Source organism: Pyxicephalus adspersus, chromosome 6 (genome assembly GCF_032062135.1).
Source record: "Pyxicephalus adspersus chromosome 6, UCB_Pads_2.0, whole genome shotgun sequence".
In the NCBI taxonomy this organism is placed as follows: domain Eukaryota; kingdom Metazoa; phylum Chordata; class Amphibia; order Anura; family Pyxicephalidae; genus Pyxicephalus; species Pyxicephalus adspersus.
The window spans coordinates 25,663,759-25,680,000 of NC_092863.1; the positions used below are offsets into that span (position 1 = coordinate 25,663,759).

General features: G+C 36.6%; 1 protein-coding gene across 15 annotated transcripts in view; it reads left to right on the forward strand.

Moving 5' to 3' along the window:
- The window catches only part of AOPEP (aminopeptidase O (putative)), a 404,684-nt gene that overhangs the window by 96,339 nt on the left and 292,103 nt on the right, over positions 1-16,242 (forward strand). For 13 of the 15 annotated variants that reach the window (XR_011921333.1, XR_011921334.1, XR_011921335.1 and 10 more), the window contains exon 5: positions 5,012-5,263. The exons of 1 other annotated variant lie outside the window; for it this stretch is intronic. Coding sequence is in view for 9 of the 14 variants with exons in the window: in XM_072414973.1 (XP_072271074.1) it covers positions 5,012-5,263 (252 nt within the window). In the remaining 5 variants the exon portion in view is untranslated. The remainder of the gene's footprint in view (positions 1-5,011; positions 5,264-16,242) is intronic. One more of the 15 variants, XM_072414965.1, reaches the window with a different exon arrangement.

The window sequence follows — 16,242 nt, forward strand, 5'->3', positions numbered from 1 at the left end:
GGGGGGGGGGGGGGCACTGTCACAAACCTATGTCTAAATGAACCTTATTGCACATGCTCAGTTGCACCACACTTCCCACATGCCCTAGTTAAAACATCTATGAATAATCAACCCCAAGATTTATTTTTTTTACCTTTGGAAAACAATCATTTAGACAACATAAACATTTTAGATAATAAATATTGTTAAATTTGGATGACATTACCCTTGACTTAAATATTCAAAAAACAACCAAATGAATAGGGGTTAAAAAAATATCTTGCATATTTTTCTTAAAAATATCAATGCATGTAATTACTAATGCTGATTGTTACATGATTTCAGCATAAATTACAGACAAAAAAAAAAGACGATGGCTCTTTGAAACTTTGAAACTGTCTGAGTCTTCCAGGAATCTTTTTGCTTTATTACCTCCCATACAGATGCATGCCAAATGTTCACATCTAAAAGTTTTGTATCTGACCAAAAATACATCTATGATCACCTAAGGGATTTTATATTCTGACGGACCTTTTTTGTTTGCAATTGGCTTTATGTATTCCAATTCCTAGATAACTGGGATAGCACAGGGGCAGGCAGTTCTTTTTTGCTACACTGTAATATAAACATTAGAGCTCAATTTTCCCTATACATTACACCCTAATTGAAAAAACAAAACAAAATAATGGCAGGTAAGTGGGTTTGGTCTACAGGTTTTTGTTTTGATAATAATATTAAAGCTAAATAACAGTGTTTGAACACAGCTGGAGTGAGCACATTTCACAATTTAGGTGGAAGAATAGATCTGTCAGGAAAAACTGAAGGGAGTGAGAAAAAAGGACATAAACATATATTATTTCACAGATTACATAAATATTTAAAGATCAGCTTCTGAAGGGCTACACAGCTGGGTGCATCAGGGCTGGTTTAGGGACCAGAACTGTCATTTCTGCCTATACATTTTTACTTCTGACAAGTTTTTGAGAGAATATAATTCCTATGTATGTATATATGTACATAAACATATATATTTTTTTACAAAGAAAATATTTATGCAGAGTGCACTCATGACACAGAATCATGGAGGATTATGGATTTTCAAAAAAAAATGCTTAACAGAAGCTGTTTTCATTCTGGCTGTCCTTCTCTGAATGAAACTCTGTACAGCCCTGTCGAGGCGTCAGATGGGTGGCTACGTTTCTCCTTTGTCTTATTCAACTGTGTTTTAACATTTATTCATTAGCTATTGAGCATGGTAAACTTTTTAAAAGACAGCACATGGTGAATGTGTAATGGATCCTAGATCTTCTTCTGCTGTGTCAATGTTGTGTTTGTGCATTCTATGGACAAACAAAATTTTTTATTTTCTCGAATCTTTGGCCTTGACTGGGTCCTAAAAACCATTTGGTGAAATAAAGCCTCCAGCCTTAGTTCCATATTTTACTTTTTCGCCAGATTTCACTGATTAGTCAGTGCCCCATAGACCTTTCTATATCTTAGTTGACTTATGCGAAAGGCTCTCCTTTAAAATTTTTCTGCTTTTAGATCCTGCTGTTCAGTGGAAAGTCTGAATATTGAAGGAACACAATACAGGTGGAAAAGCCTGTCTGCCTGTTTAGTATTATTTTCCTAGTTGTAGGGAACCCATTAGGAGCACCTTGTTAGTGAGAAGCTGTCATACGTTTAGTTAGTGGTCAGACTATCAGGTGTTTTTTGTTTTATGCGATGGACTTGCTGTACAAAGCCCTTCTGCATTGATCTGTGTTTGCCACCTTACTGAATAAAAGGGCAGGAAAAACCTGCTTAGTTAATTCCTGGATTTTACTGTCCTGAGCATTAGGCTGCTGTTTGAATCTACCGTTACAATTTGCACAAATTAAACATTTAGATCTAAAAAAAAAAGTACATTTAATTTTTACATTTCTTTTCGTTTTGCGCATAATAAAAATTGTTTTTGTATGTACAGCCTCGATCTCGACTCAAATGAGTAGGCAGGCAATAAAATTACTCAAGTTTTCAAGAATAATAAATCAATATTTCCACAGTCCATAACAGATTGGAAAAGGAAAGCTACTATGAAGGCAGACATCCAATTTTACTGTTGAAGATTTACTGTTATTATTGGAAAGCTGTCATGAAAAAAGCATAGGTGCTTTATTAATCTCCATCCTGAAACAAATAAAACCGTGCTTGTACATACTTGTTCTGAGTCAGGAGACCGTCCAGCAAACTATGACATTGTGTAGATATGATATGCTGTGGCATTCTATTTGTTGTCTCTTTATACCTTTATCTATCGGCGCACTGTAAACCCACATGTGATTTTTCTAAGTACCTCCTGAAACCACCTTGAACATTTTTAATTATTTGGGGAAATAAAGAAGCAGCAACCTTATATGTAATTTCCAATTTCACAGTAAAGGTTTATAACAGACTGAAGTTTATTTCTAAAAATTATCTAGTGAACAGCATACGTAAGGTAATCGCATGAATAATTTTACACTTTTTTACTTGTCAGATGAAATTCACATATCAAATATGTGAATAAAACAATAAGCCAATGCACACATTCCATGAGATAAAACAGGATATCTAAAATATTAGCCCACAGCAAAATGTATGTGTAGACAATACATAACCTGTAAAGTGTCAGTTCTCAAACTGAGGAATTTTAAAAGGCCTCAGCTTTAAAAAATAAAAACTTTAAGTGCCTGTTACTGTGCATTGTTATAATTTGGTGATATTCCATCAAATATATTGTAGTTAACAAGCATGCAGTTGTTCCTTATAGATAGTTGAAGGCATTTTGATAAATTTTAAACTGAATCCTAGGCAGATTTGAAATACATAAATTAGTACATAATTTATTTTTTTGCATTTTGAATACTATCAGTGTAAGTAAAACTTTGACAGTGTATTAGCATCTTGCAGTTTACTGTACAGCATCAACCACAATGGGAGATGAAAAAGCAACACAAAGAGCTAGTCAGCTGTTCTGCAGCGCTTACATAGAACATGTTGAAAGATGCTTGCTGTTTCACTATCCAATCATAGTCTGTGAGGGAACCAAAACTTGTACATTACTTAACTTTAACAGAGAGAATCAGGCACCTATAACTACTTCCATAAATGCATCTCATTTGTCTATCACTTTGTTTTGATTTCCCAGCTTTAAAAAAAAACAAATCATGATAACCACATGTTTGCAATGTATTCTTGTCTATATTTAGGTCTTTTTTTAAATATCTTGAAAAGCGTTCACACTTTTTTTTGGGTTAATATATTAAAATAGTTAATGCGCAAGAATAGTTAACATAACTCTACCATAAAGTCCACGTAGGGGGACAAATCACGGGTGCATTTTCAAAGCCTCCCATACCTTTATTAAAAGTGGCTGCATGCTCAGTAAGACATGACATATCAGGAAGAAATTGTCTTTTCATTAGATTTGTACAAAGGTTAATAGAAACTCTCTGATGTAAGAACATTGGCTTTGGTCTGTCGTCCATTGTATACTATACATAGTGCTGTATATGCTAAATATAGGAATTTTCCTCATTATGTGTGTGCAGATTTACAGCTGCAGTTTCTAAACAGCTCTGAACAGCTCTGACTTCTGTTCCGAAAAGTGTAAAAGATCAAAAACTGTCTGAGTCAGTTAAAACAATCGTTAAAAGAATAAAGTGGATTTTTCATTAAAATCCATGTGTAACATAAATCAACGTGGCACATCTCAATTCTACCAAATCATGTTTCTATGTAATAAAGCAGCTCTTGCATCTCAAATTAAATACAAATAAATGCTAAGGCCTTTACTTAACTCAATCATCTGAAACTATGGTAGGTTAGATCACATGTTCCCAGTATTCTCAAACAAGAGTGTTTCATGTCACTGAACATTGTTAAGAGTCTATTTGTTTTAATCAGAGAGATCTAAATTTGCAGTGATGTAGAAGGATCATTATCATTATTTGCAGTGATGTAGAAGGAAGACATTATCACTGTGCATCAGTATTAAGCATGAATCAGAGTGTGTATATACTTAACAAATATGGCTGCCTCTAAATTCCTAACTTAAAAAAAAGTGTCATATCAAAGCAACTGTATAGGTTAAAATGTACCTTTTACTATCAAAAGTAGCCCTTTAGAGTCAATGAAATGACCTACAATGCCACACTGATTACTACCTAGACTATACATTGCAAGTGAGAGGTGGCAGCAACCAACTAAGCAGTGAAATATCTTGTAAATTTACAATCAAGAAATTACGATTATTGAATGGGCACCAGGATGACAACCTAATTTCTGAGTAAGTATCATAGTCTAAAAAAAGGTAATTCATCCGGATGATGCTTGAACAATAATGGAGATAGCAGATTAAGGGATTGTCAGTATTAGTGATTTAGGCAGCACGGAGGCTCTGGCCTTTGTAGTGCTGGGTACCAGGTTCGAATCTTGGCCAGGTCACTATCTGCAGGAAGTTTGCAGGTTCTCCCCGTGTTTGCGTGGGTTTCCTCCGGGTACTCCGGTTTCCTCCCACATTCCAAAAGCATGCAGCTAAGTTTTTTGGCTTCCCCCCAAAATTTTTGTCCTTAGCCTGTGTTAATGACACATGCCTATAGTGGGGACATTAGATTGTGAGCTCCTTGGAGGGACAGCTAGTGACATGACTATAGGCTTTGTACAGCACTGCGTAATATAATGGCGCTATATAAATACTGTGTAATAATAATAATAATATTAATATTAGTAATGTGTTCTCTTTTCAAGTTAATACATACTTCTGGGTACTAAACTTTCACAATACCTAGCAATCATGGACCAAAACACCTAACATTTACAACATCTTTAAAATGTTGCCCCAAATATTAACTTTAAAATGTTTCATGTGTATATCTAAGGTAATTAGAAATATATTTTCATTTTTAAGCAAATAGGTAAAACAAAAGTAAAAAATGTATCTAAAATCTATTTATGATTTCCGGGTTATACCTTTTTTTATACTTCTAGTTTATTTTTTCCATTTTTTTAGCAGATCATTGAGACAAGAGTGCAAACATATGGAATACCCATGTCGTTATAGTTGTCCTGAGGCTCAGGCTCAGATGTGTATACCCTACCGGGTTTTTGCTCCAGATGTCCTTTCAGGCAGGTGTATAGAGTGGCTTCTTCCCTTGCTACCTCATTGCCTTGAAGCTGCCTATTCTGTGCTGGGCGTTCATCCATTCTCAAGGCTTGATGTTCTCATAGTGCCACCTAATTTCTCCAGTTTAGGAATGGCAAGGTAAGCCTATTTATTCCAATAAAATTGTATTTGTCTGAATATGAGGACCAATATGCTTTATATCAAAGGAGTATTATGGCTCCACTAATTTGTAAGAATTTCATCAGTTAAAGATTAATGCCATGTAGAAGCAAAGACAAAAGCAGTATACTTAGTGACACTTCTTTGTTCAAAAACATTGATTTTGTTATTTCCAGTCCTGTTATATGTTTCCATATCCTGAAAGGGATGTATATCTTATGTTTCCTTGGCTTTGTACTTTTTTTCTTTATTGTACCTTTGTATATTACAATTCTTCAATTTAATATACATTGGACAAATGTTTAGATAGATGTTTAGATAGATGGAAACAGTTACCATAAGGTCAAACAAATATGTAAAATATTTGACCACTGGGGAAAAGTGATGGAGGGATCGATTCATGTAATTTTACACTTAATTATATGAATTCAGTTAATAAAATCTGATGTAAGCTTTAACAGGTTAATGTAATTTCAAATATCATTCTCACAATTTGTAAATCAATTCCTTTCATTAAAATAATATCTAATATTCCTGCCATATCCTTGTTCACATGTTATAGGGTGACAACTTACTTTCCTGTCACCTAATTGTTTAGTGTTGTCACCTTCTTGCCTGTTGTAGCCTTCAAATATTTGTGCTGTTGCACACTGAACAAGCATACTCCACTGTAATTTTCAGGTAATGTTCCTTGCTGCCATGGCTGAACTGCTTGCATGCAGACATAAAGTGACTGCAGGAGGCTGCTATGATGAAAAATAGTAATGAAATGTCATTCAGTTAAGGTTTACATCTTACTTTTTAACTAGCTTTGCTTTTTTGAAAATGAAAAAGGGAAAATATCCAATAAATTGGTTTGTATCACAAAGTTTTCAGATTCGTATTAATCCCTGAATTGTGAACTCCATGAATTGTACTTTTTTGCAGACATAAAAATTAGATTGTCCAATTTCATCTGGTTGTTGCAGAGATGAAAGGACATAGAAGGGTTTATTTAGCAGAATGTGTAGTTTGGTGGTTTAGGCATGTGGGTAATTCAGAATGCCATGTGTTCTAGCTCTAACTACTGCCATTATGCAGATTTAGAGCAATAATTGTATCTGCACATGTTTATCTTGCCCATCTGTAATTGAGTTTTGCAAGTGAAGTGTCCCTTCACTTGCAAGGTTAAGGTTAAGCTTGTGAACCCTTCTGCACCCCAAAAAGAACACTATCAATCTTTCTCTAACTCTATAGGATCAAGTTACACTTAATTCTAGCTGTTTGCTATATAACAACATTCCCATATGCTTGCAATCAGACATGTCAACTTGAAAATGACAGGAGTGTTGTTTATTAACTTCATGTCATGTCTTGAATTTTGATTGTTTAATTCTAAAAATGTCACTGAAATCTTAACAGTAGACATCCAGTTAGGTTTTTGATCATTTACTTGTGATTTGCAGTCTAGCAGCCACAATTTGAATGCAGTTTCTTGTGTTTAGGTATTGAAAACTCTTTAAAAATTCTGTAGTTTCTTTTTATGTTTTCTTCCTGCTGGGTTGTTCTGTATTCTACAGACATTTCTGTTTTTTGACTTGCAAATGATTTTTTATTGCTAGACACTAGTTGGTCTCTTTACTTTTTCACATTTATTAGTTTTTTACCCATGTTATTGGAGCACAGTTACTGTATAGCAGATTTATAGTCATAGATGCCAGATACACTACATATATCAATATTTATTTTAAAAGAGCTGATCTGTGATCGTTTTTTAGGGCTTAATGTTCCCATTTAATATATATTACTATAACTCTTTACTGTGAGCTCATCAGTTCTTGAATTGGGAATATCTATTAGCTGGGCTAGGTATTTTTAAGGTTTAGTTGACCATGGACTTGGATGATGCTCTGTGAGGAAGACAGGTAGAAATATATTTGCCTATGATTGCACTGACCTAATTCTAACCTAATAAGAAAAAATGGCATATTGGGGTTCTTTATACTGAATTTCAAGGAATGTTTTGACCCGACCTGAAATCCAATTACAGGGCCACATCCCAATAACAGACTTTCATATTTTGTTTGGTGGATAACCATGTGAAGGGACTTTTAAGACCTATTCAAATATCCTCTAAGCCAGATTTAAAAAAAATAAATAAAGGTAAAACAAATAGTAGCATAAAATATCACCAATTCAGATCTCCTAAGGAACTACCATCTAGGGATGCTCCTAATTACTCTATGCCTTTTACAGAACTCCAATCCTTTTCCTCAGGAGGAGGAGATCTACAATCACAACAATAGTTTACTTGGGAAATGGTACACCAATAACCTTCAAACAAATTAGGTATTTCATAATACATAATTTATGTCAAATTGTATTCAACTTACATTTCTATGTTAGGTGTAAGAGGTCCCTCTCTCATAGTATGGAAAACAGGACACATACTGAGCAGCAACAAGGACTTAGGGAGCACCTGATGAATAGTTATAATTTATTTAAAAACGACTTAAAAAAAAGAAAAAAATCATGTTTAATTGATTCATACGCTAATAAATAAAAAATATTTCTTACTAAATGTTTTAATAAATAATTTTTTGTTTTTTTTTAGAAAAGTGATTTCAAGGGGAAAAAAGAAGGTTTTTATATAATATGGACTTTTTTCTTAAAATCCAATATTGATTCAGTGATGTGATATAAGTTAACTGAAAGGATGAGTGAACAGTGAGATGATTTGGTATTAAATCAGATGAATATAAAATTAATTGGCTTAAGACATAGTGTAAAGGCATAAGGGTCATACTTAGCTCTTCCTCACTAAAGCCCAGACGCCTCTCTCCTGCGCATGCAGGCAGTTCTAACTCTGGGCGTGCCTTTGTTTCCAAGCTTTATGAATTTCTTCCAATCCACTGGCCATTTAGAAAAAAGCCTCTTAACCATCCTTGCCTATTTATCTAGCTCACACACTGCACTCAGTGTTCGTGCAACGTGTCTCCATTGTGCTGAGCCACTGGTTCTGTTGAGCTAGTTCCTGTTCACCTGTGGCTTAATCCAGCATTTCCTTTGTCCAGCTCCTGTGTTAACCCCTCATTGTCCAGTTTGTTGGTTCCCAGCCTACTTCCCTGTACTGTTCCAGTGTTTCTCTCTGTCTGTGGATATCCCTGCATCACCTGTGCCTCCTGGTCCTTTAGCTGCCTGCCTGGCCCCCGGCCTTCCTCAACTATCCTTCTGCTTTGTGATTTGGTACCATTATTTGCCCACCTTGGTGTGCCCAAGGACCGCAACCTGGCAGTAACCAGTGGCACACCATCCTCACAATCAGAGGCTCCTGGAGAAGACCTGGTTACTGCTTAGACTCTGCTCCTTGGCACTTCTCAGGGCTCACACCACCTCCGTGCAAGCCGTAGCGCCCCCTAATGGTCCTGGCTTTCCGTGCGTGACAATAAGTATCAAAGATATCATGATTACCTTTTAAATAGTACATACCAATTAAAAAAAAGTTTATCCCGCTACAAGTGTGAATGCTGAATGAATATAGAGGATCTGTGCAAACCCTCTTTGAAGAGGAGAAAAGAAACGTTTTATTTGTTTTCTGTGGAACTGCAAATCCAAAAATCCACATCCCAGGGATAGTGAATACATTTCACTTACCACTTTCAAGGTGTTGCTACATGCCCAGAAGTGATCAACCTAGCATTTAAACAACAGATAAGGTCACATTGGGACCCTGGTCACGTGCCCAAATCTTAAGTGCAAATTATAAGTGCATCACCCCTGGAATCTACTGCAGCTGCTCGCATCACCCGGAGATCAACCTCTGGGTGATGCGAGCAGGGGAGTGAGCAGGGCGGGGACATCCCCACCGCATCACCCGGCAAGATGTGTGACATGTAATCTGCTTTTAAATTTTTTTTACAGTAAAGTACACACAATAAAAGTAAAAAAACACCATGCACCAATCATCATTGCCCAGTGCCCTGATTTACATTTTGCCCACTATTAGCCCTGACCTTGATCTGACCTTTTGATGACTTATAAATCACTTCCTGAATGTATCATTTCATCACTTTGTCTTTGACCTTGATTGTTCCTGACTGTTTGCTGGGGACCGCATGGCATCCAAACGGCATCTCGCGGCTGTTTTGGAGGAATTTGAACGCAGCGATAGCAATTTGGAGTCCCTTGTGGAATCGAGTGATAGTGATTCACCAGGAAGTTTGTCATCGAACAGCAAAGTGAACTGAGCGACGATTCTGAACCTGTGCGCACATGGTGTCCTATTGACCTTGATGGTTCTGGTACACACAAAACGTGGGAAAGAAGTGATGAAGCCACAGGTGGTGATTGACTACAACAACACCATGGGAGGTGTGGACAGAGCTCACCAAGCCATGACATTCTACCCAGCGATGAGGAAACAGCAAAGGAAGTATTACAAGAAGATTTTCAGGCATCTAGTTGAGCAGTGCCTATGGAATGCCTACGTTCTATACAAAAAAAAAACATCAGAGGCCTGTGAATCATTCAGACTTCATTTTGTCAGTTTTCCGAATCCATAGTCAAGAACCACCAAACACCATCAGTGGCTATAGACCTGGACGTCGTGCTTCCACCATTGTCAACCCAGAACGCCTGACCGGTCGTCACTTCGTTGAATACATCCCACCAACCTAGAAAAAGGCGGCACCTACAAGGATGTGCGTGGTTTGCTGCTCAAAGACCGATGACAGAGGAAGGAAGAAACGCAAAGAAACCAGGTTCTACTGACCTGACTGTGATGTTGGACTTTGTGCAGCACCCTGCTTTAAAATCTACCACACCCAGGATGTCTACTAAAAATGTAAATATTTTTTTTCTAAAATGTGCATTTAATTTATCTTCTTATTTATCAATAATATTGCACCTTTGTTTGGAAAATTTCAGTTAGAATTTTTTGATAAAATTTTTTTTTGATAAATTACACTGTTGTGGTCTATTATTTCATTATTTTTTATATTTATGTATTATAATTATGTATTATATTATAATTTATGATTATAATATAATAAATAAATATAATTATTGTACCCGGGAGTTAATCCTAAGAATTACAAGCCCACAATATAAACTAAAATTTCTACGCAAAAAAAATCGGGTGAACCACTATAGCTCGATTCCACAAGGGACTCCAAAACAGCGCTTGTGCCAGCGAGATGCCGTTTGGATGCCATGCAATCTCCAGCAAATAGTCAGGAACAATACGGGTCAAAGACAAAGTGATGAAATGATACATTCAGGAAGTGATTAAGGAACATTTAGTGATTTCACTTGTGTGTGTGTGTATGTCAAAATACATTTAAATATATATAAATACATATGCATTTTCATTAGTACTATTTTAACTGGACTGGTTTGTGTGTGTGTGTGTGTGGGGGGGGGTTTCAAATAGTCTGACATTTGCACTCATGTTGATTTGCTGCTACACAACTCCTCTGTTCATTTGTAGTAGTGGTATGGGTTTGTTCTCATTATGCTGTGCTCCCCTATTCTATACAAACACATTTTGTCCCTCAAACTCACTTGCTGTCCAAACAGGTGTGTCAATTAATTGTCCAGCTTAGTTGCATACTCATTCTAACACACTTGATGGTGATGGAAGGAGGTCCAGGTTGCCAAGCACAACATCAAACCACATTTATTGCCAAGCTCACAAGCAGGGTCAGGCACTTTTGGAAATTACTAGATGTTGTGTTTTTGCTCTACTTAATTTTGCTCATTATATACTGGATTGTATGCATTTGTTATGTGTTTACACAAAACAAATAGTACTAGTGCCAAACATTTTCTTGCTTTTTCATTTCTTCAGGGTCTTTATGCAGTTTGAATGGCATTTTGACCTTGGCCCACTATATATTGAGTTACCCACCTCAGCTTGGTAGTAGAAGCACATAAAGATGGATTCCTCTTTTAACCAGAAGCAGTATCATCCATGAATGATGTTTGGTGCCAAGCCCATGACATCAGAAATATTGGGAAGAAATAAGCAATCTTTTCAATTTGAAGCATGTTTGGCATTATGGCCAAAAAGGCCCTCTTTGCCTATTTCTATCATTTCTGTTTTCTATGTATACTTACACATATAAATTCAGACATACATGTTTTGCTTCATGTGCACTCATGTCTGTACATACATGCATGAGTGCACATGAAGCAAAACCAACAATATACACATAAAAAGAAAAACTTACCTGAATGATGATCCTTCTCTGCAAAAGTGCGGCACAATTTTCAACCAATAGAACACAGTTCACGCGCATATAGCGGGTCTGCCTTGGCGCACAACTATGCGCATCATACTCCTGAAGTTTGGTGCACAACTTTGCACATTAAACAACTGAGTTTTAACAAGACAATTAAGCTGGTTTTGGCCTTTCAAACAATTCAGAGAAAGGAACAGCTTAAAAACAATCACAATTGACTTTTTAAACTGTATGTCCTGGGAGATCACATAACAACAAACCCCCCAAAAACAAACAACAACAACGTTTTAGAAACAACTTTATTCAAAATAAACATTTGATAAAAGGTCACATTTAAATTAAAGAAAATGTTTAAAAAAAACACATGTAAAACCCACACTTCTATATAAAGCCAAAATAGTTCAAAAATGGCCCAAAAAATATTGCATTCAAAATATACTTACCTAAGCAATATGCAATTTTGACCTATCAGAGGTGGAAAACTGGATTAGAAAATATTTATGCAGAACAAACATTTAAAAGTGGTAATAAAGGCAGAATTTTGCAATCAAACTATATGGCCACAAACATAATACCATAGCTTTAACATTGACTTCAAATTTGCAAAATGGACATTAAAACATTCAAACTACAGAATTTAAAGTAAAAAAAAAGAAGCTATTGTGCTAAAGGGTAAGCAAAGTATCAAATTCAGCATAGATAGAAAAGCATAGATATCAAATTACCATAGATAAATTAGGATAACACACCAAACAACAGCCCCTCCAAGAAAGAAAAAAAAAAGACAAAAGAAAAAGCAAGTTAAACAACACCCTTTTATATGCTCAAATTTAAGCGCACAGGGGATAGAAATTCACTTGCAGTTAGCAAGTCTGTCAAAATTGGCTGTTTGTTTTTTTTTTTTGCAATTGGACATTTCATAATCATTGATTGATATGATCCTTTAGATTTGTACACCAATAAACAGATATTCGATTAATTAAAAAATAAAATAAAGTTGGGGAGGATTTTATGTTAAAAGTATTTTCTATATGTGTGTATATATATATATATATATATATAGCAAAAATTTCATGCAATTGCCAAAGTATTTTTGAACCTGGAGCTTGGTGCATGCACCTTGGAATCAATAGATTGATGATGTCCACCTTCATATAAATATATATGTATGTATATTTAGATACATATATAATTATATACTACAATAATTATAAATGTATATTGGTAGAAAGGTGATTACGGTAACTTTGTATATTTTTTTCCATACTTCAAATTTAATTTCAAATATAGAAAGAAATATAAGGGCAGAATATTGCAATCAAACAATATGGCCACAAGCACAATAACATAGCATTAACATTGACTTCAAAATTGCAAATTGGAGATTGAAACATTCAAAGTATAAAAAACAAAAGCAGCTATTGTGCTAATTGGTAAGCAAAGTATCAAATGCAGCAACATAGAATAAATAGGATAACACACAAAACAACAGCCCCCTCCAAAAAACAAAAAGTACAAGACAAAGGAAAAAAGCAAGTTAAACAACACCCTTATATATGCTCCAAGTTCAGCGCACAGCTGATACAAATTCACCTGCAATTGGCATTTGCACAGTATGTCAAAATTGGATGTTTGGTTGTTTTTTTGCAGTTGGACATTCCATAACTATTTATTGATACGATCCTTTAGATTTGTACACCTGTCTTATATGGAAAGACCACAGCTGGGAACACTAATTTGTTCGCCACTAGCGCTCATCCTACCCCACTCATCCCTAGTAGCATGCCCTATTCGCAGTATTTGCGGGTCAGGAGAAACTGGTCTGAGAAATTTGAGAAACAAGCCAAAGAACTACAAGATTGTTTAAGGAATAGAGGCTATAGTAAGAAATTAATAAAGAAAGCGTACCAAAAAGTGAAAAAATCTAATCCCCTCAATCTACTCTACCCTACGAAATCCACACAAAAGGAGGAAACTGTGAGATTGACAACTACATATTCCACTGATCATCAAAAGATAAGACACATTATAACAAAATATTGGCTGCTCCTGATAAATGAACCGAAGATTAAGAAACATGTTTCCGATAAACCGCAATTTGTTTACCGATGAGCACCTTCCCTAAGAACTAAACTTGTAAGAAGTCATTTTCAAGAAATCAATATACCGATGGATGTAGGAAAAGGTATGGTAAAATGAAATTCATGTAGCCAATGTAGATGGATTTATGAACTTGAGGATAGATCTTTTCAAGGGAAACTACCCCTCATACTTGGACATAGATTAAAAAAGTTAGTCAATTGTGGTACAGTTGGAGTAAACTACTTGGCCTTATGCACTTCTGTAGATACTATGTAGGTAAAACTAAACGGCGTCTCAGGAAAAGGATATACAAGCATATTTATTTAATTACTAATGGGAAAATTACCACGCCCCTCAGTCCTCATATAGCACTACAACATAATTATGATATAAACTCCCTTAGGTTTTTAGCTTTGGAGGATATATGACTAGATACTAGAGGAGACGACTTGGACAAATGGCGGCTACAAGCCAAAACTAAATGGATTTATCAATTAAAAGCCAATTACTTTCCTGTACTAAATGATGTCTTTTAAGTTGTAAGCCCTTTTTATAAACAACAGAGGATAAATTAGGGAAAGGATAATGTTAATATTTTCCACCTCAATATGTTCATCCCCCTCTCTGTCTTTGCTTGATTGTGGCATACTTCTTATAGTTTTCACTTTCTATGTCCTATATTTTATATTGTGTTCTTTGTTCAATGGTGTGTCTATGTGGTAAATGTAAATGTATCTCTTCCTATTTCATGGCTCATGGGATTTTGTATTACAACGATCTATAGATAGAAATTATAGGAAAATAGCATGTGATGCTTTTTAAATAGATACACTTCTGGCAAGGACTTGCGGGAGAATTATGATACCAAAAAGGTGTCCTTATGTCTCCCTTTCAGCCTATTACATCAGGTTGAAAGATCAGATAATTGCACCTGCTATTTACATAGGATGGAAAGGCTCAGTGATTGAGTAATGGTATATGTATTATTATTTACTTGGAAAACGCTTGTAATATATGAGGCGTTATAGCTTATTGTTAGTAAGAATTTGGACACATGTAAAATATGAAGAAGTCTAATAGTCAAATATTGATATGTGTAATGATTTTGGGGACATTTATAATGCATGAGAGGCTATACGTATAGCAATATGTAAGGAGCCATACTTAGAGTATACTATTAGATATTGGAAGAAGAGAACAACGGAGCCGCTTCATGTGTGTGTGTTTGCACATCCCTGAGGTTGATGGTCCCTTGAATGAATTGAAAGATTTATGTATCACTGTGATTAGAGATGAGCGAATTTCTCAAAAGTTCGATACGGCGGGGTCGCCGAATTTTTTTTAAAAAACGTCTATTTCCGGCCTGATAGTGGTGTAGAACACTGTGCCTTGCAGTAACACGCATAGGGAGTCTGCTGTGGTAGTGAAATAATACTGTGAGTCAGTACTACATGCAGATGACAGGAGTCGCTATTAGAATCACTGGACACTTCATTTATTTGGGCAGTCATGGGACCAAAACTGACCAAATAACTCAAGTATGAACTCAGCCCTACAGATCCATGTTAGCGTCAAGAAGTAGCGCACTCCTTTTACACCCTTGTCAGCTGATTCCACAAAGATGTCTACAGAACTTGTTCTTATAACTGCTTATACAAGTAGAGCCCCCCCGACAGAGTGGAGAGGGTGTCAGCACTAAGTTTGTGTTGACATCACTGAATTTTTTGGCCTTCCTCTGATCCATCAGAACAATAACCCACAAAAAACGGATCCTGTCTGTGGAGCATATGCCTTCACTCGGTCAGCATTTGCTCAATAATCCATCAGTATTGCTAATGCCAAAAAAACAGGAGTGGATCCAAAACAGAGATGACACGTGAATAGAATATTTGCATGTCATCTGTGTTTTGTACCCACTCCTGCTTTTGGCTACTAAATCATAAGCCAATTCTGATGGGACCATACAGGCCTTACAGCTGCTACACAGACAGGATCCGTTGTGCGTCTCTTTTTTCCTTCCTTCTGACAGATCAGAAGAAGGGTCAAATAAACAGTGATGTCATACAGGCCAAAAAGGCAAAATAGTGGCCTAGTCATGGAATGGGGAGGGTGGGAGAACACCTTGAGAAGTCCACAGAGTGGCACAATGACAAAGTGGTGAGGTGGAAGCAGCATGAGGAGGCCACAGAGTGGCACAATGACAGAGTGTGGAGGTGGCAGCAGAATCAGGAGGCCACAGAGTGGCACAATGACTGAGTGTGGAGGTGGCAGCAGCATGAGGAAGCCACAGAGTGGCACAGTGACAGATTGTGGAGTTGGCAACAGCATCAGGAGGCTACAGAGTGGCACAATGACAGAGTGTGGAGGTGGCAGCAGAATCAGGAAGCCACAGAGTGGCACAATGACAGAGTGTGGAGGTGGCAGCAGAATGAGTAGGCCACAGAGTGGCACAACGACAGAGTCTGGAGGTGGCGGCAGCATCAGGAGGCCACAGAATGGCACAATGACAGTGTGGAGGTGGCAGCAGCATCAGGAGGCCACAGAGTGGCACAATGAGAGAGTCTGGAGATGGCGGCAGCAGCAGCATCGGGAGGAGGCCACAGAGTGGCACAATGACATATTGTGGAGCTGGCGGCAGCAGCAGCATCAGGCGGA